Here is a 26,233-nt window from a genome sequence, read left to right on the forward strand (position 1 = left end):
TTGATGCAACTGTGAATGGAGCTGTTTTCCTGATTTCTCTTTCTGCTAGTTCATCATTAGTATATAGGAATGCAAGAGATTTCTGTGTATTAATTTTGTATCCTGAAACTTTTCTGAATTCAGTTATTCTACTAGTTTTTTGATGGATTCTTTAGGGTTTTCTATGTACACCATCATGTCATCTGCAGATAGTGAGAGCTCAACTTCTTTACCAATTTGGATGCCTGTTGTTATCTGTGTTGTCTGATTGCTGTGGCTAGGACCTCCAGTGATATGTTGAATAAAAGTGGTAAGAGTGGGCATCCTTGTGTTGTTCCCCAATCTTAGAGGAAAAGCTTTCAGCTTTATAAAGGTATCTGTTTGTCATATATGGCCTTTATTATGTTGAGGTACTTCCCCTCCATACCCATTTTATTGAGAGTTTTTATCATGAATGGATGTTGAATTTTGTCAAATGCTTTTTTGGCATCTATTGAGATGATCATGTGGTTTTTATCTGTCTGTCTGTTAATGTGGTGTATGATTTGATTGATTTGTGAATATTGTATCATCCTTGCATCCCTGGAATAAGTCATGATGAATAATCTTTTTGATGTATTTTTGGATTCATTTTGCTAATATTTTTTTGAGGATTTTTGTATCTATGTTCATCAGGGATATTAGTCTATAATTTTCTGTTTTTGTGGTGTCTTTAGTTTTGGTATTAGAGCGATGCTGGCCTCATAGAATGCATTTGGAAGTATTCTCTTCTACTTTTTGGAATGCTTTAAGAAAGATGGGTATTAGCTCTTCTTTAAATGTTTGGTAGAATTTGGCTGTGAAGCTGTCTGGGTCTTGCATTTTGCTTTGGGGAAGCTTTTTGATTACCAGTTTGATTTCATTGCTGGTAATGGTTCTGTTCATATTTTATGTTTCTTTCTGGGTCAGTCTTGGAAGGTTGTATTTTTCTAGGAATTTTTCCACTTCTTCTAAGTTGTCCAATTTATTGGCATATAATTTTTCATAGTATTATCTAATAATTCTTTGTATTTCTGTTGTATCCATTGTGATAATTCCTTTCTCATTTCTGATTCTGTTTATGTGTGTAGACTCTTTTTTTTCTTGAATAAGTCTGGCTAGAGGTTTATCTATTTTGTTTATTTTCTCAAAGAACCAACTCCTGGTTTCATTGATTTTTTTCTGTTGTCTTATTCTTCTCTATTTTATTTCTGCTCTGATCTTTATTATGTCCCTCCTTCTACAGACTTTGGGTTGCATTTGTTCTTCTTTTTCTAGTTTCTTTAACTGTGATTTAAGACAGTTTATTCAGGATTGTTCTTCTTTTTGAGGTATGCCTGTACTGCTGTGTACTTTCCTCTTAGAACTGCCTTTGCCACATCCCGCAGATTTTGGGCTGTTGTGTACAATTGAGAAAAATGTGTATCCTGCTGCTTTTAGATGGAGTGTTCTTTAGATATCTATTAAGTCCATTTGATCTAATGTATTGTTCAGTACCTCTGTTTCCTTATTTATTTTCTGTCTGGTTGATCTATTGATGTGAGTGGTGTGTTATAAAGTCTCCTAAAATGAATATCTTGCAATCTATTTCTTCCTTAATTCTGTTAGTATTTGTTTTATACAATTAGGTGCTCCTATTTTGGTTGCATACATACTTATAATTATTATATCCCCTTGTTGGGCTGACCTCTTTATCATCATGTAACATCCTTCTTTGTCTCTTGTTACTTTCTTTGTTGTGAAATCAATTTTGTCTAATATATGTATTGCTACTCCTGCTTTTTTCTCCATGATTTGCATGTAATATCTTTTTCCATCCCTTTACTTTAGGATGTTTATGTCTTTAGGTTGGAAGTGAGTCTCTTGTAGGCAGAATATAGAGGGTCTTGTTTCCTTATCCATTCTGCTGCTCTATGTCTTTTGATTGGTGAATTCAGTCCCTTTACATTTAGGTGATTATTGATAGATATGTACTTATTGCCATTTTATTAACTGTTTTCTGGCTGCTTTTAATATCTCCTCTCTGTCCCTTTCTGCCTCTCTTGTACTCGTCTCTTGCTATTGATGGTTTTCTTTAATGTTGTAATTGTATTTCTATTTTTTAATTAATTTATTTTTGTGTATTTATTGTAGGCTTTAGTTTTGTGGTTACCAAAGGTTCAAGGATAGCTTCTTTACTGTATAATAGTCTACCTTAAATTGCAGATTATGCTATTTCAAACACAATCTAAAGGTACTTTTTTTTCCTTTTTCTTCCTCCTCCACATTTTTCATATTATTAGAATATGTCATATTAGATGTCAGAATCAGCACTTTTTGTGTGTACCTTGACTGATTTTGTGTATAGTTGATTCTGCTTTTGTTTGAATTTCATACTTGCGTGGTAATCAGTTGGTCTACTACCTGTACTGTGGTGTGTTTTCACTGTGAAAGCTATTTAGCCTGAGGGTCATTTCCATCTGCATCTATTTAACATATCATGTAAGACTGGCTTAGTGGTGATGAGTTCCTTCAACTCTTGTTCATCTGGAAATTGTTTAATACCTGCTTCAAATTTAAATGATAATCTTGCCAGGTCGAGGATTCTTGGTTGGAGGTCCTTCTGTTTCAGTACATTAAATACATCACACCACTCCCTTCTGGCCTGTAGAGTTTCTGTTGAGAAATCTTCTGATAGCCTGATGGGCTTTCCTTTGTATGTGGTCTATTTTCTCTCCCTGGCTGCTTTCAACACTGTTCTTATCCTTGATCTTTGCCATTTTAATTATTACATGTCTTGGTGTTGTCTTCCTGAGGTTTCTTTTGTTAGGGGATCTCTGTGCTTCCATGATCAGAATGTCTATTTCCTTCCTCAGATTGGGGAAGTTTTCAACAATTATTTCCTTAAAGATACTTTCTGTCCTCGTCTTTCTCTTCTCCTTCTGGTATCATGTTTGGATTGGTCCCACAGCTCTCTTATCATTCTTTCATTCCTAGAGATCCTTTTTTCTCTGTTCCTCATCTTTTTTTCCTGTTCTCTAATTTCTATATCATTTACCATCTCCTCTACATGAGCTAATCTATTTTTAAATCCCTCCATTGTATGTTTCATTTCAGATTTTGTGTCTTCATCTCTTAGTGACTCTTTTTCAGGTTTTCTATCTCTTTGTTGATGTCCTCCCTGAAATATTGAATACTTTTCTGTAAATCTGTGAGCATGTTTATGACTTTTATTTTTAAATATTTATCAAGAAGACTGGTGGTTTCTGTTTCATTTAGCCCTCTTTCTGGGGTTCTGTCTTGTAATGTTGTTTGGATCAAATTCCTCCGCCTGCTCATCCTGTCAGGGAGTCTGTGCTTCTCCCACTGTAGTCCATGTCTCTGCTGAGCTTTCTGGCCCCTCCCGTATGGCCCCCCTTCCTCCTCAGGTGTGGGGGGTCTGCTCTGCAGTCTTCAGGTTGTTTTCAGGTCTAGTTGCATTTGCTTTATTTTCCTCTTTAATGTGTTTTTGGGAGGAGGTTTCTGTCTTGCCTTGCTATTCCGCCGTCTTGAATCCAAAAAATCCAGAAAAGATAAATTTGAATGTATTAAAATTGAGAACTCCTTTTCATTAGATGACACCAATAAGAGTGAAAAGGGAAGCTCCAACGTGGGAAAGAATATTTGCAATACCTGTTTAACACAGGACTCTCGTCTAGAATAAAGAACTCTACATTGATCAGAAAAAGACAATGAGCACTAAAATGGGCACAGAACTTGCACAGGCATATAATACAGACAGAGCCTCAAATAACAGACACATATACAAGGCTCAACATCATTAGTCAGCAGAAAAATGCAAATAAGCCACAGGGAAATAGAAGACAGCTTTAAATGACTGACAAATGCCGTGGGTTGGTGAGTATGGGAGCAGCTGTGGGAATCCAGAACGATACCGCTTTGGGACGGACTTCAGAACCTCTCTTGGATCTCAATGGTAATCTATTCACAACTTGCTCAGGAAAGCCTTTCTTTACCACTTTCTCGGGTCAAAAACCCCTGTGTCACATTAGAGTGATTCTAAAGCATGTATTCTAACATCTCTGGAATAAGGGGACACCCTGATTTAATCAGTTTTCCCTCAGTTACACCCAACATTTCCAATTGGCCGTGAGCTTCTTCTCCTTCCTGGCCCATCAGCACAGTTGGCAACTATTCCATCTGATAAATGTCTGTCGCCCCCATCGGACTGGAAGCTTCAGGAAAACAGACTGATTTTTCACTTCTGTGAATACTAAAACTAGAATCACTGGGGCAAAAGCACACACATTTTTTTTTCAGTTATTTTTTGATACACAACACACAAGTACATCTGTGTTTTAAAGCTCAAGCAATGTATTTGCGTAGGTCCCCCTAGACCCATTCCCTGCCCAAAGGTAGCCATGGCCAGCAGTTTGGAATACATCCCACTCGTAAGACTCTGTGCTTTCTTTCCACTTACATGCATGTAAATATGTGGTACATACATGATCAATGCTATCAATCTACTTTCCATAAGGATCGAGTAATACACACCCAGCAGTACTTCATGGGAGGAAATGTGCTGAGTACCACCCCCAGCTCCGGATGCATTCAATCTGATAAGTGAAAGTCATCTCATGGCTTAAATCTGTACTTTCCTCAGAAATAGAACTCAAATCTCTCCATCTTTCCATGTTTTTCCGGATGTTTACAGACTTCCCTTTCTTTACTGCCCCACACCATGAAGTTATGCAAATATTCTCTTACACTTTCTGCAGTTATTAATGAGCTTGATTTTACACTTAGCTCTTTAATCCATCTAGAATTGATTTTTGCATACAATATGCAATTAATGTTTCCAACCAGAGAGTCAACTCTGCTTTAATTTATGAGCCCTCAACTAAAATGCCATTTTGATCAGATGTCAACTTTCCATACATACTTGGAATGTTCTCTGGCCTTTATAACATTTTTCACTGATGTGTATGAAAAAAAGCCATTCTCTCTTGACTATTGCAACTTTATGCAAGTTTTAATGTCTGGTGAAAGAAGCCCCCCTCATTAAATTTAAAAAAAATGATTAGTAATTTTTGTACATTTCCTTTTATATTAATTCTTTAAAACATTTTTGTCATAGTTTTAAAAGCTTGGTTCTCTTGTTGGAATTACATTACATCTCAAAGACTAGATATTTTCATGATACTTTATCTTCCTATCCAGATATTTTGTCCAGTTTTTTCTGTCTTTTACTAATTAAAAAAAATTTTTTCTTCATTTGCATCTGGATCTTTCTTGTTAAAAACAGTAAAATCTAGAAATTTATCATAATTGCAAGTGTAATTAAAAATTTTTTTCTGCTTTTCATTATTGCTATTGGCTATTGTTTGTGGCTATTGAACCCACTTTCCTGAGTTCTCTTATCAGTTCTAATTTTTCCATTGACTTTTAGATATTCTAGGGAATCATTTTGTCTCTTCCAGTTTTCATGCAAATTTCACCTTGTTATTTATTTTTACACTGGCTAGAACCTCAAAGCCATGCTGAATAAAGACACTGGGGCATCCCTGGCTTGATCCCGGTTATAATGACTTTTAATGGTCTTAACCGTTTCCCACCTAATGTGCCATTTGCTGTGGTTTCATGTGCCAACTTCAGCGTCACTGGGAGCTCACTGGAAATGCAGAATCTCAGGTCCTACTTACTGAAACAGAGCTGCGTTTTCATGAGCTTTCCCTGGCGTCTCTTATATACTTAATTCAAGGAACACGGATCTAGATGATTCTTTCTATCCTGATTTTACTTATAATTTTAGTGAGAAGAGCTGTAGCTATCCGGTTCTACCAAATGCTTTTTGGCATCTATCGGTCCCTAAAAAATGGCTTCCTCCTTTTCTGTGGCTTTTACGCAGTTCAGTGTTTCATATTCTAATTCGGGACCAGCCCGGGGCTCTAGGGCACAGGCCATGTCTTGATCTCCAACCAGTCGCTCCTCACTTCTTCATCCGGGTCCCTCCAGCTCCCCGAGCACCCCCAGGGCTGGGCTGGGCTGGGCTGTCCTCGTGCTCCAGCCGCCTTGCCAGGACTGTGGGCGGCACACGGGGTGCACAGAAAGCCCCTGATTTAACATGAGCTGTTGATCTTTTATGGCTCAGCCGGGGCCTCTTCCATCTGCAACGAGCGGATGGCTTTTGCTCATCGGATCACAGACCCCTTTGAGAATCGGGCGGAAGCTCGGGCTCCTCCACAGGAAGAAACACCGTTAATGGAGTCCCCTCTCTGCTGGCTGGGATTCCTGCTGCCCTGAAGCTCCTGGGAAGACCCTGACTCCCTGCTCCCCACTGCCTTAGGCCTGGAAGGCCCTGCAAAAACCCCACCTCAGCCCCCCACAGGCTGGTCGCCCCCTGCAGGCCAGGTACCATGCTGGCGCTCACAACTCCAGAGGCAGCTGGGGTGTTACCCCACTTTACACATGGGGAAAACCCAGGTTCGTCGAGAAACCAGAAAACCTGTGAAGGCAAGGACTGTCCTTGGGAGAGGGGACTGGGGGAAGCCAAGAGAGCTACTGCAATGATGACACCCCTAATGGGGCTGCAGAGCCCCACTGTGCCCTCAGTCCCTGGGCCCCATCCACTGCCCCAAGTTCTGAATCTTGTTCAAACAGAGGGCCACTCTCAGGACCACAGTGACCGGACAGGGGTGCCTGGTATCTGGTGCAAGGGCACCAATATACAGCGTGCAGCAGCCTCGGGGCAACCCGAGAGACAGCACATCCCAACCAGGGTGGCCTCCACCACGGGGGAACCCAGCTGACCCTCCAGGGATAGGTGAGAGCTGAAAGACAGGCAGAAAGTGGTGGTAAGCAGAAGCCAGGAGGCGGTGTGGAGGGGAGAGAAGTTTCTAGCAAAGCAGCCCCGGGAGAAGTGGGTCTAGGGAGCAGCAGCTGCACAGTGTGGGCACAAACAGATCCTCGCCAGAGCTGCTCTGCATGACAGCATCTCCCAGAGGGCAGGCCCCGAGCCCAGCTGTGGACAGATGTGGCCGCTCGCCCTGAAAGTGAGCCAGGAAACAGCGACGTGAAGCCCAGCCCAGGCGCTGCTTTCATTTATTGACCAGACAAAGCAGCCTTGGATTCTGAACATTGACTCAGCATGCGGGGAGCCTGGGCCCAGGGGTGGGGTGCAGAACAACCGGCCAGGAGCTGCTGAGGAGAGGAGAGGAGGCCACCCCCTCAACTGCCCTGCAGGGAGGAAGGCAGAGCGGCTCCTCAGGCCTGCCATCACCCCGCTGGGCTGGAGGCGGGAGGAGGCCACGTTCCTGATGTCCTTCCAGACAGCCCCAAGGACGGTGAGCGCTCCGGCCTCTCTGATGGCCTCCTAGGGGCGCGGTGAAGGCCAGGTTCATGGGGGCCCCTTCCGCACGGTCCCAGGAAGACCTCTGGAGGAGGCACGGAGGAAATGGGGCTCCCATCCCACAGCTGGGCCTGGCCCGGGGGCCACCTCAGTTTAGGACACTGCCCGAGGCCATATGTAGAGGCTGAGGCCCGGCCCCAGGTGTGCGAGGGCCGCAAACCCCACCCTTCTCTGGCCCCTGGGTCTCCTCTGCAGGCAACAGATGGCCACTGGCAGTGATCAAGGTCCACAGAAAGAGTCTGGCCAGACTGGGTGTCCCTTGGCATCCCGGCGTCCCCAGAGGCACCACCAGGTCTCAGGGGACATGGAGTGCCACTGCCACGTAGATGACCCAGCTGGTGGACACGAAGACCCCGAACAGCAGGCTGAAGAGCACGAGCCAGCGGGCCTTGCGGGAGGCCTCCTCAGCCTGGGCCAGGTCCCCTCTGCTCAGGGCGGCGCGAGTCTGCAAGGAGAGCGGGCTGGGCGGACACGGAGACCCCACGCCCTCCCGCACCGCCAGGTCGAGGCCCCAGTGCACAGACTGGGAACCGACATCCCCGAAGAGGTGGGGGACCTTCCAGGCTGCCATCGGCCCCTGGGGACTTGCTGTGGGCCTGGCACGGATCAACACCCGTCGCCTCATCCCCTGCACTCCTCACCACACCCCTGAAATTAGGGTCGTGGTTGCTCCCGCTTTGCAGATGAGGGAACAAAGGCTCAGAGAGGTTAAGTGACCTGCCCAGGGCCACACAGACACAGGCGAGCAGTGGCCCCCAGAATCCCACGTCTGCGCCTCTGAGAGCTGTCTTCCCCCTGCACAGGGCGGGCCTGCGGCCGCGGAGCTTGGCCTGGGGAAGGGGCTAGGGCCAGGCCGGCCTTGGACACGGGCGGCCAGAGGCCTGCCTGCTCTGTCTGTCAGCACACCCTGACGCCGGCACCAGGGAGCCCAGCACCGAGCCCTGCCTGGGGATGGGTAGGGGTGTAGACAGATGAGAGACTTCATGAATGGAAGAATGGAGGGGCGGGGGCCGGGGGACAGATGGACAGAGGTGGATGGCTACAAGACGGGCAGATGGATGCACGACTTCTCTACTCCACGGGACACTGACCCCCGGAAGGAGTCCCTGAGCCTTATCAAGCACCCACACCTTCCCTGCCAACCACAGAGGCAGAGCCTTCCAGAGCAGATCTCGAGTGGCAGGGGCAGAGCCAGGAGGAGGCAGGGTGCCATCCAGGAGGGGCAAGGGCCCCACAGACGACTGGTCTCCCCATTCCTACCGCTCTCTGGAGCCCTAGCTGCTGGGAAAGGGGCTGGGGGACCCCAGGCCTGGGACAGCGGGCACTGCACACCCTTACCTCATGGGAGTACACGAAGGCGACGATGCCAGTGAGCAGGCAGCAGAAGAAGGTCACCAGGATGGACTCTGTCATGTAGTCCTTGGGCGGGGGCCTGTGCTCCACCGTGGCAGGGGCTGGCACGCCAGCCCCAGGGCTGCTGTACTGTGGGGGCAGAGGCCAAGGCAGGGTCATGCCATCCACCCCCCATGCCCACCCAGCCAGCGGCAGGTCACTGAGGGCCCAGGCCCCCCTCTGCCCTGCAGCGCCCCTGTCACCAGCCCCCAGGAGTCCTTTGGGTTCTGGTCTAGTCCGGGGTCCAGCCTGGCTGCACGTCCTCACCAGGCTCTAAGTCCTTCCCTACAGACAGCCCAGGGCACTGTTTTGTTTTTCTAAAAGTCTAATCAAGTTGTTTCTGCCCAAAGGCCCTGGGGCTCCGCACAGGGGACCCCAGCTTCCTAGCCTTCCCTCCCCACTGCCGTTTGAGAACACACCAGGCTTGACCACCCTCCACGCCTGTGCTGGCCCCCTGCCCAGAGGGCCTACCTTCTCTCTTCTCTGCCTGAACTCTCCTATTCATCCCTCAGAACCCAACTCACACAACCCCACTTCTGGGAAGATTTCCAGGCTCGCCTCCTCCCCAGGCAAAGGCGGTTTCTCCCTTCTCTGGGCACGGAAGACCCTCTGCAGGGGGTGCTTATGGTGCCTTCGGTCACCTGGGGGCCCAGCTCCCCAAAGCAGGCAGGAGTGGGGCGCGGGGCGGGGCCGGCGCTGGGCGACCGCAGCACACTCACCACCGGGAAGGGCGCGAGCAGCGGCGGCGCGGGCCCGGGGTACAGGGGCGCGGGCGGGGGGTACAGGGCCTGCGGCGAGGGCGCGGACTGGAGGAGCAGCGGCCCCTGCGGGAAAGGCGGGTAGAGCAGGTGCACAACCTTGGGGTCGGGCGGTGCGTAGGGCGGGGGCTCGCCCACAAAGCCGATGTCGGGGACTCCACCGGCTGCCACCTTGGGCCCCGGCCTGGCCTCGCCCGCGGCCTCGGCTTCGGCCTGGGCAAGGGGCGCCGCGGAGGCCGAGGCCCGCGGGTCGGCCTGGGGGCCTTCAGGGGCCGCATCTGGGGCCACCTCCGCGCGGGGCCCTCCGTCCTGGTCCAGGAGCTGCGGGCGGCGCGGCAGCCGCGGCAGCGCGGGGCTCTGGGGGGGCTCGGGGGCCACAGGGCCGCGCCCCTTCGCTTCCGCTCCTGGGAAGAAATGGCAGGGCCGTGAGGCGCAGAAGGCTGCTGACCCGCATGACCTCCCCCAGCCCCCCACCCCCACCGCGAGGAAACAGGCACGGGGACCACGCTCACCCTGACCCCCGTGTGCCTGTGCTCAGCGCTCTCCAGACAGGCCCTCGAGGAATCTACCCAAAGTGCCACAGGCGGCAAGAAAACTGAGGCTCAGAGAGGTGACATGTCCTGCTGGTGGTCACACAGCCAGTGCGTGGCAGAGCTGCGATGGAACGCAGACCTTGACCCACCCCACGGCCCTGGGTTTAGGCTCTGCTGGAAGGTCGTCCCGCCCCCAGGGCCCTGCACCCCACACACTGGGCCAGGGGAGGTGCATCTGCCCAGCGCATCCCAGAGAAGCCAGGATGCATGGCGACCCTTACGGCACTAAGAATAAAACCGAGGAAATCTCCAAGACCGTCACAGAAAAAACAATGATCCAACGAGAGGATCTGACATTTGCAAATGTTTATGCACCCACCATGCGGGCACCTGAATACCTAATGTAAATGTTGACAGAACTAAAGGGGGAAACAGCAATATAATAATAGGGGACTTTAATACACCGTTTATTTCAATAGATAGACCATCCCTACAGAAAATCAGTCACATATCACCTCACACCTGTCAGAAGGGCTAGTATCAAAAAGACAAGATATAACAAATGTGACTGAGGATGTGGAGAAAAGGGAACCCTTGCATACTGTTGGCGGGCATGTAAATTGGTGCAACCACCATGGAAACAGTATGAAGGTTCTTGAAAAAATTAAAGATGGAACTACCATATGATTCCACTTCTGGGTATTTAGCCAAAGAAAATGAAAACACTAATTTGAAAAGATATCTGCACCCCTGTTGTTAATTACAGCATTATTTACAATAGCCCAGACATGGAAACAAGCTGAAGTGTCTACTAACAGATGAATGGATAAAAAAATGCAAAATCTATCTATATATATATATATACACAATCACGTGCACACACACACACACACACACACACACAATATGAAATATTACTTGACCATAGAAAAGAACGAAATCTTGCCATCTGTGACAACATGGATGGACCTTGAGGGTATTACCCTGAGTGAAATAAGTCAGAGAAAGATAAAGATCCTACTGTCTCACTTACATGTGGAATCTTAAAATTAAAAAAAGCTCATCAATACAGAGAACAGATTGGTCGCCTGAGGTGGGGAACGGGAGAAATGGGTGAAGGGGTCAAAAGGTACAAATTTCCAGTTATAAACAGATAAGTGCCCAGGATGGATTGTACAGCATGGTGACTATAGTTAAAACTGTGCTGCGTATTTCAGAGTAGGTGGGAGAGTGGATCTTGAAAGTTCTTGCCGTAAGATAAACAACCATTTTGTTCATGTGTGGTGATGGATGTTAACTGGACTTATGTGATCATTATGCAATATATACAAACATGGAGTGATGCTGTTCACCTGAAATTAATATGATGTTATGTCAATTACACCAAGGAAGGAAGGGAGGTATGGGGAGGAGAAAAAAACTGGACCCAAACTGGAAACACCATTCATTCACAGAAGGCAAGACAGAACTTGTGATCTGAAACTGGGCGGCTTGCCTGCTAAAACAAAACAAATCAACTTCCTCCTGTGAGTCATAACAGCACTGAGAATCTATATAATTTTGTCACAATGTCCAAAACACAATCGAAAGTCATACAAAGAATCAGGAAGATGTGACGAGTCCTCTAGGGAAAAGACAACAGAGGTCAACCCTGGGATTGTTTGAGTGACAGTTAGATGGCCACGAGCAGCGGCAGAGGGAGGTGGCAGGCTGCCCAGTCCCCACCCTCCGACCTCCCTGTCTCCCCTAGAGCACCCCCTTTGCCGTGCAGCACAAACTGATAAGTCAAAGATACGGGTCACTGAGACATTCCGATTTTGGCACTTAAGGAAGACCTTTTCACTGATGACCCTGAAGCCATCATAGCGCCGTTATTAAATCATTTACATTGCGGTTTATGGCCCCACCCCTCTTTGATGCTCATGGAAAGAATGACAACACAAACCTCACAGAGGCTGAAGGTGGGGGGTGAGACATCCACAAGATAGTGGGCCTTTGACAGACGGGAGGGAGGAAAGCAAATGCCCCCAGTACAAGACACAAGGTAAAACTCAGCAAGTGGCCCCCTGCCTGGGGCTCGGCGCCTCTGCCTCTGGAGCGTTCCTTTCGCTTTGCTAAACGACAACCGCCTGGAGCTCCACCTCTCCCTGGGCTCTCTCCGCTGAATTCTTTCCTTGGAGAAGACAGGAACCGGGGAATTCCACAGTCCACCCCCGGTAGGTAGCAGGATGACCCACCTATTGGAATTACCAGGAAAAGCAGCCATTGTACACACCATGAGGTAAAGATGAATACACTTGAAATAAGTCCTCAACAAAGAATTAGAAAGTTAAAAAAAAAGGCACTGAATGGAAATAGTCAACAAAAACCCATATCGGAAATAAAAAATTCACAGGTTGGCCTCAATAGCCGAATGGAAGTAACAGAAAAGTCAGTGAACTTGAAGATAACCAATCAGGGGACCAGGACTCAAGCAAAGGGGGGGCGGAAGGGCCTCGGGGCCCTGGGTGGTAACAAGAAGGTCTAAGGTGTGGGTCAGTGAAGTCCCAGGAGAGATTTGGGGAAAAAATATATTTGAAGTAATAATGGCTGCAAACTTCCCCAATTTGGTGAAAGACAAATTCACAGATTCAGAAAGCTTGGAAAATCTAAAACAGGGACCCTGTGAGAAAACTGTGCCTAGATACGTCACCATAAAACTTTTCAAAACCAAAGATAATAATAAGGGCTTGAAAAAAGGCAGGAAAAAAATGAGAAAATGAGACAATATATATAGGGGAACAACCACTTGAATTTTCATAGATTTTCAATAGACAACAGAGGCCAGAAGACAGGAGATCAGCATCTCACCATAACTGAAGGGAAAGGACCCTCCACCCAGAAACCAGAATCTAAAAAAAATGTCCTTCAGGACTAAAGTTCATTTTCTATTGTTGTATAACAAACTACCACAAATGTAGTGCCTTAAAACACCACCCCGTCTGCCTCACACCCATTATAATGACTACAAAAAACAGACTGAGAGGCAAGGACGGGGGGAATCTGGAACCCTTGGGCACTGCTGGTAGGAACGTAACATGGTGCCACCACCATGGAAAACATAATGGCAGTTCCTCAGAAAACTAAAAATAGAATTTCTAGATGAACTGATAATTTCAGTTCTGAGTATATACCCAAAAAAAATTGAAAGCAAGGGCTCGAAGAGATATTTGCACACTCATGTACGTAGCATCATTCACAACAGCCCAAAGGAGGAAGCAAACGGGGGGCTGGCCTATCCATACAACAGAATGTTACTGGGTCTTAAGGGAAGAAATCCCCACACCTGCTACAGCATGAGTGAACCTTCAGGACGCTATGCAATGAGCCAGTCACGAAAGACCAATGCTGCGGGAGTCCACTGATGTGAGGTCTCTGGAGTCACCCAAACTCAGAGACAGGATGGTGGGGGCCGGGGACTGAGGAAGGGGGAATGGGGGGTGTTTGATGGGAACAGAGTTTTAGTTTGGGAGATGGAAAGAACTCTGGAAATGGATGGTGGCGATGGCTGCACAACAATGGGAATGCATGTAGTACCACTGAACTGTAACTCAAAAATAGTTCACATGAAAAAATTTTATGGTATGTGCATTTCACCAAAATTTTTAAAAATTGGAAAATAAATAACTGAAACACTCTTGTATTAGCTCACAGATATGTAGCCAGACATTCCAGGTGGCTCAGCTCAAGGTCTTATGAGGCCAGTATCAAGGTGTCAGTCAGAATGGGCTCTTCTCTGGAGGTCTAGGGAATCTACTTCCAAGTCCATTCAAGTTGCTGGCAAATTTTAGTTCTGTGCATCTGAGGCTTCCTGCTCCCAGAAGCCGCTCACCGTCCTTCCCTGGGAACCTCTCCAGCTTTGATGCCAGGAATGACACATCAGGTTCTCAGGCTTCAAAATTCTCTGTCTCCCCTTCTGCTACCAGAGAGAGACCTTTCTCTGCTTTTAAAGGACTCACCTGATTAGATCAGGCCCACCCAGATAATCCCTGTATTTTAAGATCAACTGACTCAAGGTCGTCTACCACAAGCAAAATAAAGGCATACTCAGATGAAAGAAAATGAGGAAGATTTCTTGCTAGAGGTCTTCCATAACAGAAAAGCTAAACAAAAGTTCTCTGGGCTGAAAAGAAATGATTCCAGAGGTAAACTTGGAAATTCAGGAACGGAGGATGGGCAATAGAGTTTAAAAATATGGGGATAAACATAAAAGATAATTTTTTCTCTTAAATTCTGTAGTATATGTATGACTGTTGAAAGCAAAATATATAAAATATATTTTTATTATATAAAAATTATATTTTTTGGTAAGTTTTCCACAGGTGTGGATGTACTACACAGGAAAAGTAGAACATAAAGCTTAATGCGTGGAGGTTAGGGTGAAGAGACATATTGGTTTACAAGGTTCTACATTTCACTGGAAGTGATACAATATTAACTCCAACTGGACTGAAAAGTTAGATGTGTATTGTAATCCCTACAGCAACCACTAAAAAAAAAATGAAGATATGTAACCAACACACACCCAGAGATGAATTAAAATGGAATACTAAAACATACCCAAAAGTGTGGAGGTGGGAGCAGAGGGGAAGAATGGGACAAAGAGAGAAACCAGAGGAATAAAACAAGGGGACAAAGGGAAAACAATAATAAAAGTATAAATTTAAATGCAGCCATATGAATAATAACATTAAATGGTGGTCTAAACATTTCAATTAAAAAGCAGAGATGGACAGAATAAGTAAAAACCAAGACCTCCAAGCTACCTACAATAGACACACTTTAAATATAAAGACACAAATAGATTGAAAGTAAATGGGTGGAAAAAGATATACCATACAAATAGTAAGCAAAAAAAGGCTAGAATGGCTGTTTTAATGTCAGATACAATAGACTTCAAGACAGACTATTACCAGCAACGAACAAGAACACTACATAATGAGAAAAGGGACAACCCACAAGGAAGGCATAGCAATTATAAACACATATGTGCCTTATAACAGAACTCCAATACACGTGAAACAAAAATTGATAGAGCTAAAGGGAGATACACACAAATTATACAATTATATAAGATTTTAATACTCTGCTTACAGCAGCTGATAGACCTACTAGACAAAACATCAGTAAGGATATAGATGATCTGAAGAATATTATAAACCATCTTGATCCAACTGATGTTTATAGAATACTACAACCAGCAGCCATCCTGCCTAAAGCGATCTACAGATTCAATGCGATTCCTATCAAAATAGCAACAGCATTCTTCAATGAACTAGAGCAAATAGTTCTAATATTCACATGGAACCACAAAAGACCCAGAATAGCCAAAGCAATCCTGAGAAGAAAAAATAAAGCTGGGAGGATTATGCTCCCCAACTTCAAGTTCTGGTACAAAGCCACAGTAATCAAGACAATTTGGTACTGGCACAAGAATAGACTCATAGATTAATGGAACAGAATAGAGAGCCCAGATATAAACCCCACATTTATGGCCAATTAATATATGATAAAGGAGCCATGGACATACAATGGGGAAATGACAGCCTCTTCAACAGCTGGTGTTGGCAAAACTGGACAGCTACATGTAAGAGAATGAAACTGGATCACTGTCTAACCCCGTACACAAAACTAACTTTGAAATGGATCAAAGACCTGAATGTAAGTCATGAAACTATAAAACTCTTAGAAGAGAACATAGGCAAAAATCTCTTGAATATAAACACCTGAACACATCTCCTCAGGCAAGGGAAACAAAATTAAAAAATGAATCAATGCAACTACATCAAGCTAAAAAGCTTCTGCACAGCAAAGGACACCATCAGCAGAACAAAAAGGCATCCTACAGTATGGGAGAATATATTTGTAAGTGACATATCCGACAAGGGGTTAACATCCAAAATATATAAAGAACTCACATGCCTCAACACCCAAAAGGAAATAACCTTATTAAAAAATGGACCGAGGATATGAACAGACACTTCTCCAAAGAAGAAATTCAGATGGCCAACAGCCACATGAAAAGATGCTCCACATCACTAATCATCAGGGAAATGCAAATAAAAACCACAATGAGACATCACCTCACACCAGTAAGGACGGCCAGCATCGAAAAGACTAGGAACAAGAAATGCTGGTGAGGACGCAGAGAAAGGGGAACCCTCCTACACTGCTGGGGGGAATGTAAATTAGTTCAACCATTGTGGAAAGCATGTGGAGGTTCCTCAAAAAAACTAAAAATAGAAATACCATTTGACCTGGGAATTCCACTCCTCGGAATTTACCCAAGGAAAACAACATCTCAGATTCAAAAAGACAGATGCACCCTATGTTTATTGCAGCGCTATTTACAATAGCCAAAAAATGGAAGCAACCTAAGTGTCCATCAGTAGATGAATGGATAAAGAAGATGTGGTACATATATACAATGGAATATTATTCAGCCATAAGAAACAAATCCTACCATTTGCAACAATATGGATGGAGCTACAGGGTATTATGCTCAGTGAAATAAGCCAGGTGGAGAAAGCCAAATACCAAATGATTTCCCTCATGTGTGGAGTATAAAGCAAAACTGAAGGAACAAATTAGCAGCAGACTCACAGACTCCAAGAACAGACTGGCAGTTACCAAAGGGAAGGAGTGGGAGATGGCAGGTGGGGAGGGAGGGAGGAGACTGTGGGGTATCACGAGTGGTGCCCATGTTGTGTGTGGGGTCACAGGGAAGATAGTGTAGCTCAGAGAAGACAAATAGGGACTCTGTGGCATCTTACTGCACTGATGGACAGTGACTGTAATGGGTTATGGGGGGGGACTCGACAATAAGGGTAAATGTAATAACCACGTTGTTTTTCTTGTGAAACCTTCATAAGAGTGTATATCAATGATACCTTAATAAAAAAGAAAAAGAATACTACAACCAGCAACTGCAGATAACAAGGTATATTCATCAGAATAGAGTCTATGCTGGGTCATAAACATGTCTCAATGTTTAAATAATTCAGATCATTCAAATTGTATTTTTTGACCACAGCAGAATTAAGTTAGGAACCAATAACAACAATATACCTAGGAAAGTGCCAAATCATTGGAAATTAAATAACACACTTCTAAAGAATTTGTGGATCAAAAGTACAATCATTAATTAGAAAGTATTTTGAACTGAAAGACAATGAAAAAACATTTCAAAAATGTGTGAAATGCTGGTAAAGCAGTTTCTTAGAGGGAGACTCAGAGCTTTAAGTGATCACATTAGAAAGAATGATCTCAAATCGGTGACCCGAAGTTCCACCCTAGAATGCTGGAGAAAGAGCGTGCTGAACCAAAAACAAAGAGAAGGATAAAAAAAATATTAAAGAACACAAAGCCATAAAACAGAGAGCAGAGAAGAGGGAAAATTAACAAAGTCAAAAGACAATTCTTTGTAAAGAATGATAAAATTGACAAACCTCCAGCTTGACTTAATCGAAAAAAAAAGAGAGAACACAAATAACCACATCAGGAATGAAAAAGGGGCCATCATCACAGATCCTACAGACATTAAAAGGATAATAACAGAATACTATGGACAACTTTATGCCAGCAAATCTCACAATGTAGATGAAACAGAAATCTATTGAAAAATACAAACAGGAAATCTGAATAGCTCTGTATCTACTAGAGAAATTAATTTTATTATCAAAAACCTTTTCAAAAAGAAAACTCTATGCCCAGATGGTTTCATTACTAAAGCCTATCACTCACAGAAGAAAATAACAGCAGATTACACAGACTTTTTGAAAAAATAGAGGAGTTAGGTTCTCTGCCCAGCTCATTTGAGGAGGCCAGCAAAGCCTAATACCAAAACCCAAAACCTTGCGCTTTGGGGCTTGCTCCCTTGCTGCCGGGAACCCCCCTGCCACCATTGTGAGGAAGCCAGAACTGGCCCGCTGGGCAGCTGCAAGGAGGAGAATGGGGGCTCCCAGCCAGCTGCTTGCCAATCCCCAGACCACCCAGCCCTGACAAGCAGAGCCACCCAGCTGACCTACAAAATCAGGAGAAAAAATAAATGCTTGTCGTTTTAAGCCACTGTTTTGGACTGGTTTGTTTTGCAGCCCAAGCCAACTGATAACTAACAAAGACAGGTTCCTCTGGCAGCCAGTGTCAGGAGCCCTGCAAGTGACCAGAATGAGGACAGGAGAGTGGGAAGGAGTCAGCGGCTGAATAAAGGGAAAGACGACAATGGCCTGAGCCAGAAGAGGGGCAGAGGGCAGAGGGACCTGGACAGACAGATGGCGCGGGCCACCCGGCGGCGGTGTCGGAGGCCTGGCAGCACAGGGAGGGGAGGGGCAGGCGAAAGGGGCTGTCAAGAGTGATCGGCCACATCAGCCCCAGCTCCTCCCCCAGCCGACCTGGACGGAGTTCTGTGCTCCACCTCCCAGCGCCTCCTTAGTTCCTTCATCCTTAAAATGGGGCCGGCAGCTCCCGGGGTGCGGCGGGGATTCAAGGAGTGCGTGAGTGTGAGTGGCTGGCCCGTGCGCAGCGCCCACTAACGCTTGCTCCTGTTCTCTGAGGTCACGGGGAGACGGAGGGGGGAAGATGGAAGGGTGTCCCGGACACTGGGGATTTGAGAAGCAGCGGAAATGAAAGCCAGTGACAAGTGAGGTCCACGCTGAAAGTCAGAAAGGTTGTGACCTTTAAGTGACCCTGAGAGCTGGGTTCTTGCCTGACCCCCACCCCGGGAAGGGTCCCTGTCGGATGCCCTCAGGATTTCCAGGGCAGTTCCCAGCCTCCCAGCACGCGTTTTTAGAGCCAAGGCAGCTCTGACAGAAGGGAGGCGGGGGCAGCCAGCAGGCCGGTGTGCTTCCCCCTCCCCCAGGCCCCAGCGCGGGCTGACGGACGTAGCCCTCCGCCCAAATCCACCAGGCGGCCGCACAGAGCGCCGAGGCCCTCGGTCCCAGCCGGCCAGGCATTCGATCCCACACGTTTTTACTGAGTGCCTCTGTGCACCAGTATTCTGGACTCAGAAATACAATTTTGTGCACAGGCCCTACGAAAATGCACGACTTCCTCAGGTTCAGGTGCCTGCGGGGCTGCCGAGTGCAGGAGGCCTGTGGGTGAGACTTCCGCTGAACAGCCTCGGTGGCTCTACGACAGCAGGGGCCGTCATTGAGCATTCGGTGCAGGCCCCGCCTGCATAGACGTTACACCTGCGTTAACCCTCAACTGGCTCGGCCTCCGCAGGAGCTCTGGCTGTGACCTCACACGCGACAAACTCTCCGTGCCTCAGTTTCCTCGTCTGTAAAATGAGGACAGTCCCCGGGAGCAGAGGCCGCGCTCTGGGAGCTTCGTCCCGGCATCGCGGGTCCACCGCAGGGACGCTCGCCTGCTCATCGTGCCCATTTCACGGACGGCAGAGCCGGGCCAGACGCAGCACGCGCGCCCGGAGCCCCTGCCCCCGTTACAGTAGCAGAACCCGCCGCGGCCCGGCCCGGCCCGGCCCGGGCACACCCCCGGCCGCGGACGCCGAGAGCGCGCCGCCGAGTGGACACTGCTGCTGGCCCCCGGGTCCCGGGCTCCCGACGCCCGAGTCTCCGCAGGTCAGTCCTGCCGTAGCGGAGGGGTGGTGCTGGGGGATCGGGGCACCGCGGAGGTCGCGGTTCGGGTGGCGGCGGCTGAGGCCCGGCCGGCGTCCCCCGGGGGTAGGGTCGCGGAGATCTGGGGTGTTCTGGGGTCGAGGGGTGCACACCGTCCGCGGCCCCGTGCCCCCCCGCCGTCACGCCCGCCCGCCAGCCCGGGTCGCCGAGGGCGGGGACGCGCCCAGGGCCGCGCTCCGGCAGAGGGGCCGTCGGGCTTCCAGGAGGTTGGCTCTCCGCGGCCCCCCGTCTGCGCGTCGCTCCGGCCCGGGCCCCCCGCCCTCCGCCCTAAGTTCTGCCGCGCGGCCCGAGCGGGCCGGGTCGCCTCCCGAAGGAAGGGGCGCGGGGTGCGGGGCTCCGGGCACACGCGGCCCCCCGGGTCCGGCAGAGCCTCCCGCCGATCTGGAGGGGCGGGACCAAAGCCGCCCGAACTTTCCGCCTTCCCCGGCGGCCTCCCGCTCCCCAGCCCCGGGGCGGGGGGTCCCAGCGCAGGGCCCCGCGGAGCCCGGGCGTGCGGCCGCCGCCCTACCTGCCTCCATGGTCCGCCGGCGGCCCCCGCGCCCCGCGCCGGGCCGGCCCCGCTGTGGCCGCGGCTCGGGTTTCCTGGTGCCGGCCGCGCGGCTGGTTAATAATTGACGGCCGGAGGGGGCCCGCCGGGCAGGGTCGGGCGGAGGGCTGAGAGCCGAGGCGGCGCTGCGGCGGGTGCGGAGGGAGGCGGGCGGGGCGGGGCCGGGCGCGGGGCGCAGGTGCCGCGGGCCAGGCCGGAGCGGCGCGGCCCCAAGCAAGCGGCGCGCGGCTGGGCGTAGTTGCGGCCAACAAGGACCGAGGGAGTCACAGATCTGCTTTTTAATTTTTTTCCAGCGAGGGAGGCCAGAAGTGCATATTTCAATGTGAAATCTGAATTTTAAAGCAGCGGGTGGGGGACTTCTTTCGACGAGAAAGAACGGAGGCTGCAAAGCAAACCAACAGTTCGTCGGGGGGTCTTTGGGAATATGCCCCGAGGACACAGATTCAGGAGGAACCCGAAATGCGCTCCGAGGCGGGGTGCGGGCGGAGAAGGAGCGTCCAACGGCCAAAACCACAGGTTTACAGACGTTGCCTTGAAAGAATGCGGGCTGGCCTAGCCAAAAATAACTAATGCTGGTCCACGTAGGATAGATGACTGTTAGTTGCTAGACTGAAGCTCAGCAAAAAGCCTCATTCTGAGAACTGAAACCGGATGTAGCCGCTTACGGTTGGTGCGGCCCAAGGGTTCAGGTTCAAGCTGGGATGGCCCTGAGTAAGACTGGCCCCCCCAGGGGCCTGCTGACTCCACTTTAGGGCCCTTTGATGTCGCTGACTCCACCTCAGGTGTTTCTGCTCACATTTCCTCCTTTTGACCAAGATCTTTTCTTGGGAAACACTGATGATTTAGCCGTCTAGTTGTCAGGAATATCTGGTCCCTTGTCACCAGGAAGACTCGTCCCTGGCTGTGCTGCTGTTTGTCCCAGGATTGCATCTCGGAGGTGAGGAGGGATGAGGCCCGCAGATAAAGAGTACAGAGCGGCCAGCAAGGCTTTCACTGAGGAGCGAAGAGAAAAGCTCTGCTGACGAGGTGGGGCTCCCCGGAGAGGGTGCCCTTAGGGCTGCAGGCGCTGGGAGTTTACAAACACATCGAGGAAGAAATCCGCATGGGTGCCTAGGACCTTGCTGGGGCCAGACTGGGGGATCAGAAAACCCCTTCTCAGGCTGGCCGCTCCAGGCTGTGGTTTCTTATGTGTCCTGATTGGCAGGTTGACCACAAGTCTGGTGGCAGTGTTCCACTTGGCCAATCTGTACCTGGACAACATGTCCTGTTCTACCTACTCCAACGGCTACCTCCTGCGTCACCAGTCTGCCATGTCCCACATAGCAGAGAAAAGAGGTGTTATGTGAGTAGGAGTTGCAAAGGGGCAGTGGTCACATCTGAGCAACAAGGAGGTCCTAGAGGAGTGAGCCCTCGGCACCCTTGCCCGGAGCCTCCTTTAATCAGGATCTCAGCTGAAGTGAGTTGACCTTCAGGAGGGGGGCTTGATTGATCATCTCCAGTCTTTGAGCAAATTATCTGAGTTCTGACAGAGCATCTGTGATACTTGGTTATGCAAAGAAAGCATTAACAGTTTGATAATGATGAATATAGAACAAACTAGAACAACAATAAGTATGATCATGTGTAGCCCGGATCTCAAAATATGTGGGTATCTAAAACCTAACCAGCTAAAGATTTTAGAGGATGGAATTCCCTTTAAAGATATAGCACGTTAAAAATCTCAGCCAATTCTGATTCTACCAGTTGGGAAGTATTTATCCATGAATAACAACAAGTCTTAGCAAAGGTACAGACGACCCCACCTTGGGCAGCAAGTAAGTAATCTAGTGTTACATGACCATCAAGTAACATGAGCTAAAGTATCCAGACTTGCTCTGGACTTTCAGTCCAGGAGGGCTTTCCGGTCATGGATTTATTCCAAGCAGTACTTACTTGAAACCAGGACTAAGGATTTCCCTAAATCAGGCCCCTTCACTGGGGTCAACTCCTTCAGGAAGACCACAGCCTTGAGAATGTCCACAACTGTTATCCTCATATTTACAAAAGCCACCATCTGAATTATCCTCTATAATGAGAGGCACTTTTTGTTGTTATTGGTCTATTATTAGTTTTTGTATGGTCTTCTTAAGTAATTAACTGAAGGACAGAAAAAGGAGAAGTCAGATATACCTTAGGGGGCGTTGTCTTACTATTCTCTAGCCATCCAGGCTATCCACTTTGAAATTAGAAAAGGATATGGGCAAAGGGTTTCTGAATTTTCCATAACCAGCAACAGGCTGAGGAAGACATACCCCAAAACCATAAAGATCACCAGAGCTTTCTATGGTTTGGGATATTTGAATTACAATGTTTTCCTGTCATTTAGCCCCTTTAGTTTGGATAGTAATAAGTAGGGTAGAGAATTTCCTGTTTGAAAGGAGTTAAACAAACTCAAGTAGTTACAGTTGCTGGATACAAATAGGATTAACAAAAGTGCTAAAATGTCAACTATAAGGAGGATTGTTCTAATTATTTTATGAATGTTAGGCATTAATAAGAGTCTATTTTGAGGTATACAGGCCTGGTCCCAACTCTTGGGAAAGATATCTACTTTGGGTTCTCTCTGCTTCTTGTCCAGGTTGTTGCTGGGATGGTCTGGAGATCTTTGAGGTCTTCAATAGATTGGTAAGTTGTCAAGTGAGGGTGCTTTTTTCCAGATGAGAAAAGTGAATGTATGAGTCAACGCCTTTAAGTTTAGCAGTACCAGGGATAGTTAGCCATCCCTGATACGGCCCTTTTCAGTGAGGCTGGAGGGCACCCTTGTGAAAGTGACATTTCCAGTAGACAAAAATCTCCAGGCTTGCCAATTCAGCTGGAAGGTGTCCTAGTAATCACAGACCAGCAAGAAATAAATTCACAGGAGTAGAGCCCATAATTTTTTTGACATAATCTGGCAGGAGATACAGAAGGTGGCCACTCAGTAACCATGCTTTAAACTATGAACTTCCCATTTTACCAAGAAGAGTAGTCTAACAGAAGGACAAAAGAGTAATTACTCACCATATGGGCACATTCATTCCCAAATCCCATAGACAAAAACTGACAACAGAGGACACCTGAATAAACCTGTACCAAAGCCAAGGCAGGAGTTTGGGGTCCAAGAGGACTTACCACCACGACCCAAAGCCACTGAGGAATTAACAGAATTCAATGGACTCCTGTCATTACCTTACTTAAGAATTAAGTGGTAAGAATAGTGGTGGCACCACAGAGGCAAGGCGTTTTGGTTCCCACTTCTGACACCATGTAATGTTGAACAAGAAAGAACTGAGGCTACAAAGCAAACCAACAGTTTATTTGGAGTCTTGGGAATTCAAACCTGGGACACAGATTCAGGAAGAACCTGAAATATGCTCTGCGAGAGTATGGAGAAAGAGTTTATAAAGCAAAAGTCACAGGCTTACAGAAGTTGTTTTGAAAGAATTATGATTGGCCTAGACAAAAATTACTGATGGTCCATATAAGATAGATGGCCATTAGTTGCTAGACTGGAGTTCAGCAAAATGACCCTCATACTGAGAACTGAAACAGGATGTAGCCACTTGTGGTTGACACAGTCCAAACGTTCAGGTTCAGGTTAGGTATGGACCTGTGTAAGACTAACTTCCCCAATGGCCTCCAACCTCTACTTTAGAGCCCCCTGACATTCTTGACTCCATTTCAGATGTTTCTGTTCACAGGTCTATTCCCTGAAGCTTGTCAGACTGGAGAACTTGCAGATCTCAATCCCAAATACTTAGAAATACCAGATGGACTCTACCAGTATGCCAGGTATCTTTGTTTATTCACAGATCAATTGCCAAGATAGTCAGGGAAGTCCCCAGGGAACAAAGAAGAGGAAGTGACTGATAAGCCCTGGGTGGGATGCAGCAGTGGGCGCTGTGCATTGTAGTGGGGTGGGGGTCTCTGGGATGAAGAGAGATGAGCAAAAAATAAAATCTCCCATGGCTCATGGAAGGAAGCTGGTCTGACCCAGCATAGGTGCTGGATAAGGAAATGGAGTTGCCCGGGAATTGCAACCACAGCCCATTGCTTACATGGGTCTGGGGTTCAAATTCAGCCTATCCACATGGTCCCGAATCCCCTACACTAGAAATTGACTGTTTTTTCTTTTTAAGTGGCTCCAGGAAAGAGCTCTGAGGTTTAACCCAAAGCGAAAGTGAAACTACTCTGGTGGGGCCCAACCCCCACCCAAGCTGGCAAGATTTCCATGGCAATGATCTCCAAATGAACAATCCACCATGAGTAAGAGTTTGCAGACACAACACAAGCAAGATTTGATACTGGGTCAACCAGAATTCAACCAGGTAAACAGAAAACGGAATTTTATGTATTCAAAATAAATAGAGGAAATTTAGGGAGCTGTCTTTGGAAGGCAAAAGCTAATCGGAGAAGAGTTAAACGACCCAGAGCTTAGCAGTAGGAAGAAGAAGGCAGTGAGTGACAGTCACATCAGGGACAGGAAGGTAGGAGTGGTCCACCCCAGGTGGGTGCAGGCAACAAGGCGGTGCAGTGTTTGAAAAGGATTTAAAGACAATAATAAAAGTAGTCCACTAAAGGTTGGTTTGCTTTTAATGACCATGCAACAGTAATTCTAAACAATGTCAGTGACAAAATACTGCTCCCCGAAACAATTACTGTGCTTATTGCTGGCTCACAAAAAGCCAGCAGTGAGACCTTTACCTTCTTGGCAGAAGACTAGAAGGATCCTCTCCAGAGAAAACGACCAGCCCAAGATACAGAAATATCAGCGTTTCCTTAATGAAAATACACCAAACAAACCTCACCCACACCCTGAGGATTTCTAACTATCTTTCTAGGTCCCCGTTTTCAAATATCAACAGAAAGACAAGGATCGCCCAATGTAGAACTAAAGAAAGCATCCCACCTGACAGACACACAAATAAGCAAATGAAAAAAATTACTATGAGGAAACAGGTGATGTAGGGAGAAGAAAATTTTAAAAGCAAACTCTCTTCATTGTCCTCTAAGAGAATAGAGAAGACATTCATGAAACAAGAACAGGATAGTCTAAGAAAGGAACATTTATAAAATAAAAGACTCTTGAGAATTGAAATGTTGACGCAGAAATGAAAAAAATCACTGGCAATTCACTCAGGGAAAGAATAAAATATTCTGGAAACATGGATCTACACAGAGCAGTTAAGAGCACTGGAAATGGAAAGCTCAAAGCAAAATGAAATGAAAATTTTCCTTGTTTTTAATTGTGCTAAAGGTAACTGACCAACTAAAGCAAAAAAAAAAATAGCAATGAGCTGTGTATTTATAGCACATTTAAAAGTAAACTGTATGACAATAGTACAAAGGATGGGAAGGAAAAATTGGGACTATACTGCTCACGCTACATGTAAAAAAACAGTCCTTCTGCTACATAGGAGCATTATGTTATCACTTGAAGGTAAATTGACTAAATAGGCATACTGTAACCTGTATGGCAGCCAGAAATTTTCTGTAGTATGTCAATAGAAGAGATAAATTAAACTTTAAAAATGCTCAATTAACCCAATGGAAATAGAAAAAAAGAAAACTGAAAGTACAGCTGGAGCAGAATGTGGATAGTCTCAGGGTACCTCTTTCAAAATTAGGAAGCACAAAGGGAAAAACAATGAATTTACAGTGGAGAATCCTGGCCAACACCACCTGAGCCAGATTATCTTAACACCACTAGGAACACATAAAGGCACCAGGTACCCCTGGGGTGAGGCATGGAGAAAAGCATCCGTGTTGCCTGAGGGTTTCAGCCCTGGGCAAGCTCACTGTGGACTCAATGAGACCAAGAAATGACAACCGAACCTTCTTGGGGTAAAATGGTTTATACCTGGCTTTGTTCTCCTGGTGGCAGGGTGAGCGCTTGAATCACATCTGCATCCAGCAGTCTGCAGGTC

General features: G+C 47.2%; 1 protein-coding gene across 1 annotated transcript; it reads right to left on the bottom strand.

Moving 5' to 3' along the window:
• Nucleotides 1–7,049: 7,049 nt before the first annotated feature.
• PRRT1B (proline rich transmembrane protein 1B) lies at nucleotides 7,050–22,323 on the bottom strand. Its single transcript, XM_037007890.2, has 5 exons — nucleotides 22,221–22,323; nucleotides 20,250–20,516; nucleotides 9,496–9,938; nucleotides 8,723–8,866; nucleotides 7,050–7,829 (listed from the first exon to the last, which is right to left on the bottom strand). Exons 1-5 carry the CDS (start codon nucleotides 22,321–22,323, stop codon nucleotides 7,680–7,682), a joined length of 1,107 nt encoding a protein of 368 aa, XP_036863785.2. The 3' UTR covers nucleotides 7,050–7,679.
• Between the last annotated feature and the right edge of the window lie 3,910 nt (nucleotides 22,324–26,233).

This window comes from Manis javanica, chromosome 2 (genome assembly GCF_040802235.1).
Source record: "Manis javanica isolate MJ-LG chromosome 2, MJ_LKY, whole genome shotgun sequence".
NCBI classification, from domain to species: Eukaryota; Metazoa; Chordata; class Mammalia; order Pholidota; family Manidae; genus Manis; species Manis javanica.

Coding starts and splice junctions, on each gene's coding strand:
- PRRT1B (XM_037007890.2), bottom strand. CDS start 22,323: ATGAGGATAACAGTTGTGGACATTCTCAAGGCTGTGGTCTTCCTGAAG. Junction 9,939..20,249: donor CCGGCGGACCATGGAGGCAG/GTAGGGCGGCGG, acceptor ATTTCTTCCCAG/GAGCGGAAGCGAAGGGGCGC. Junction 7,830..8,722: donor CCTTCGTGTACTCCCATGAG/GTAAGGGTGTGC, acceptor CTCTCCTTGCAG/ACTCGCGCCGCCCTGAGCAG.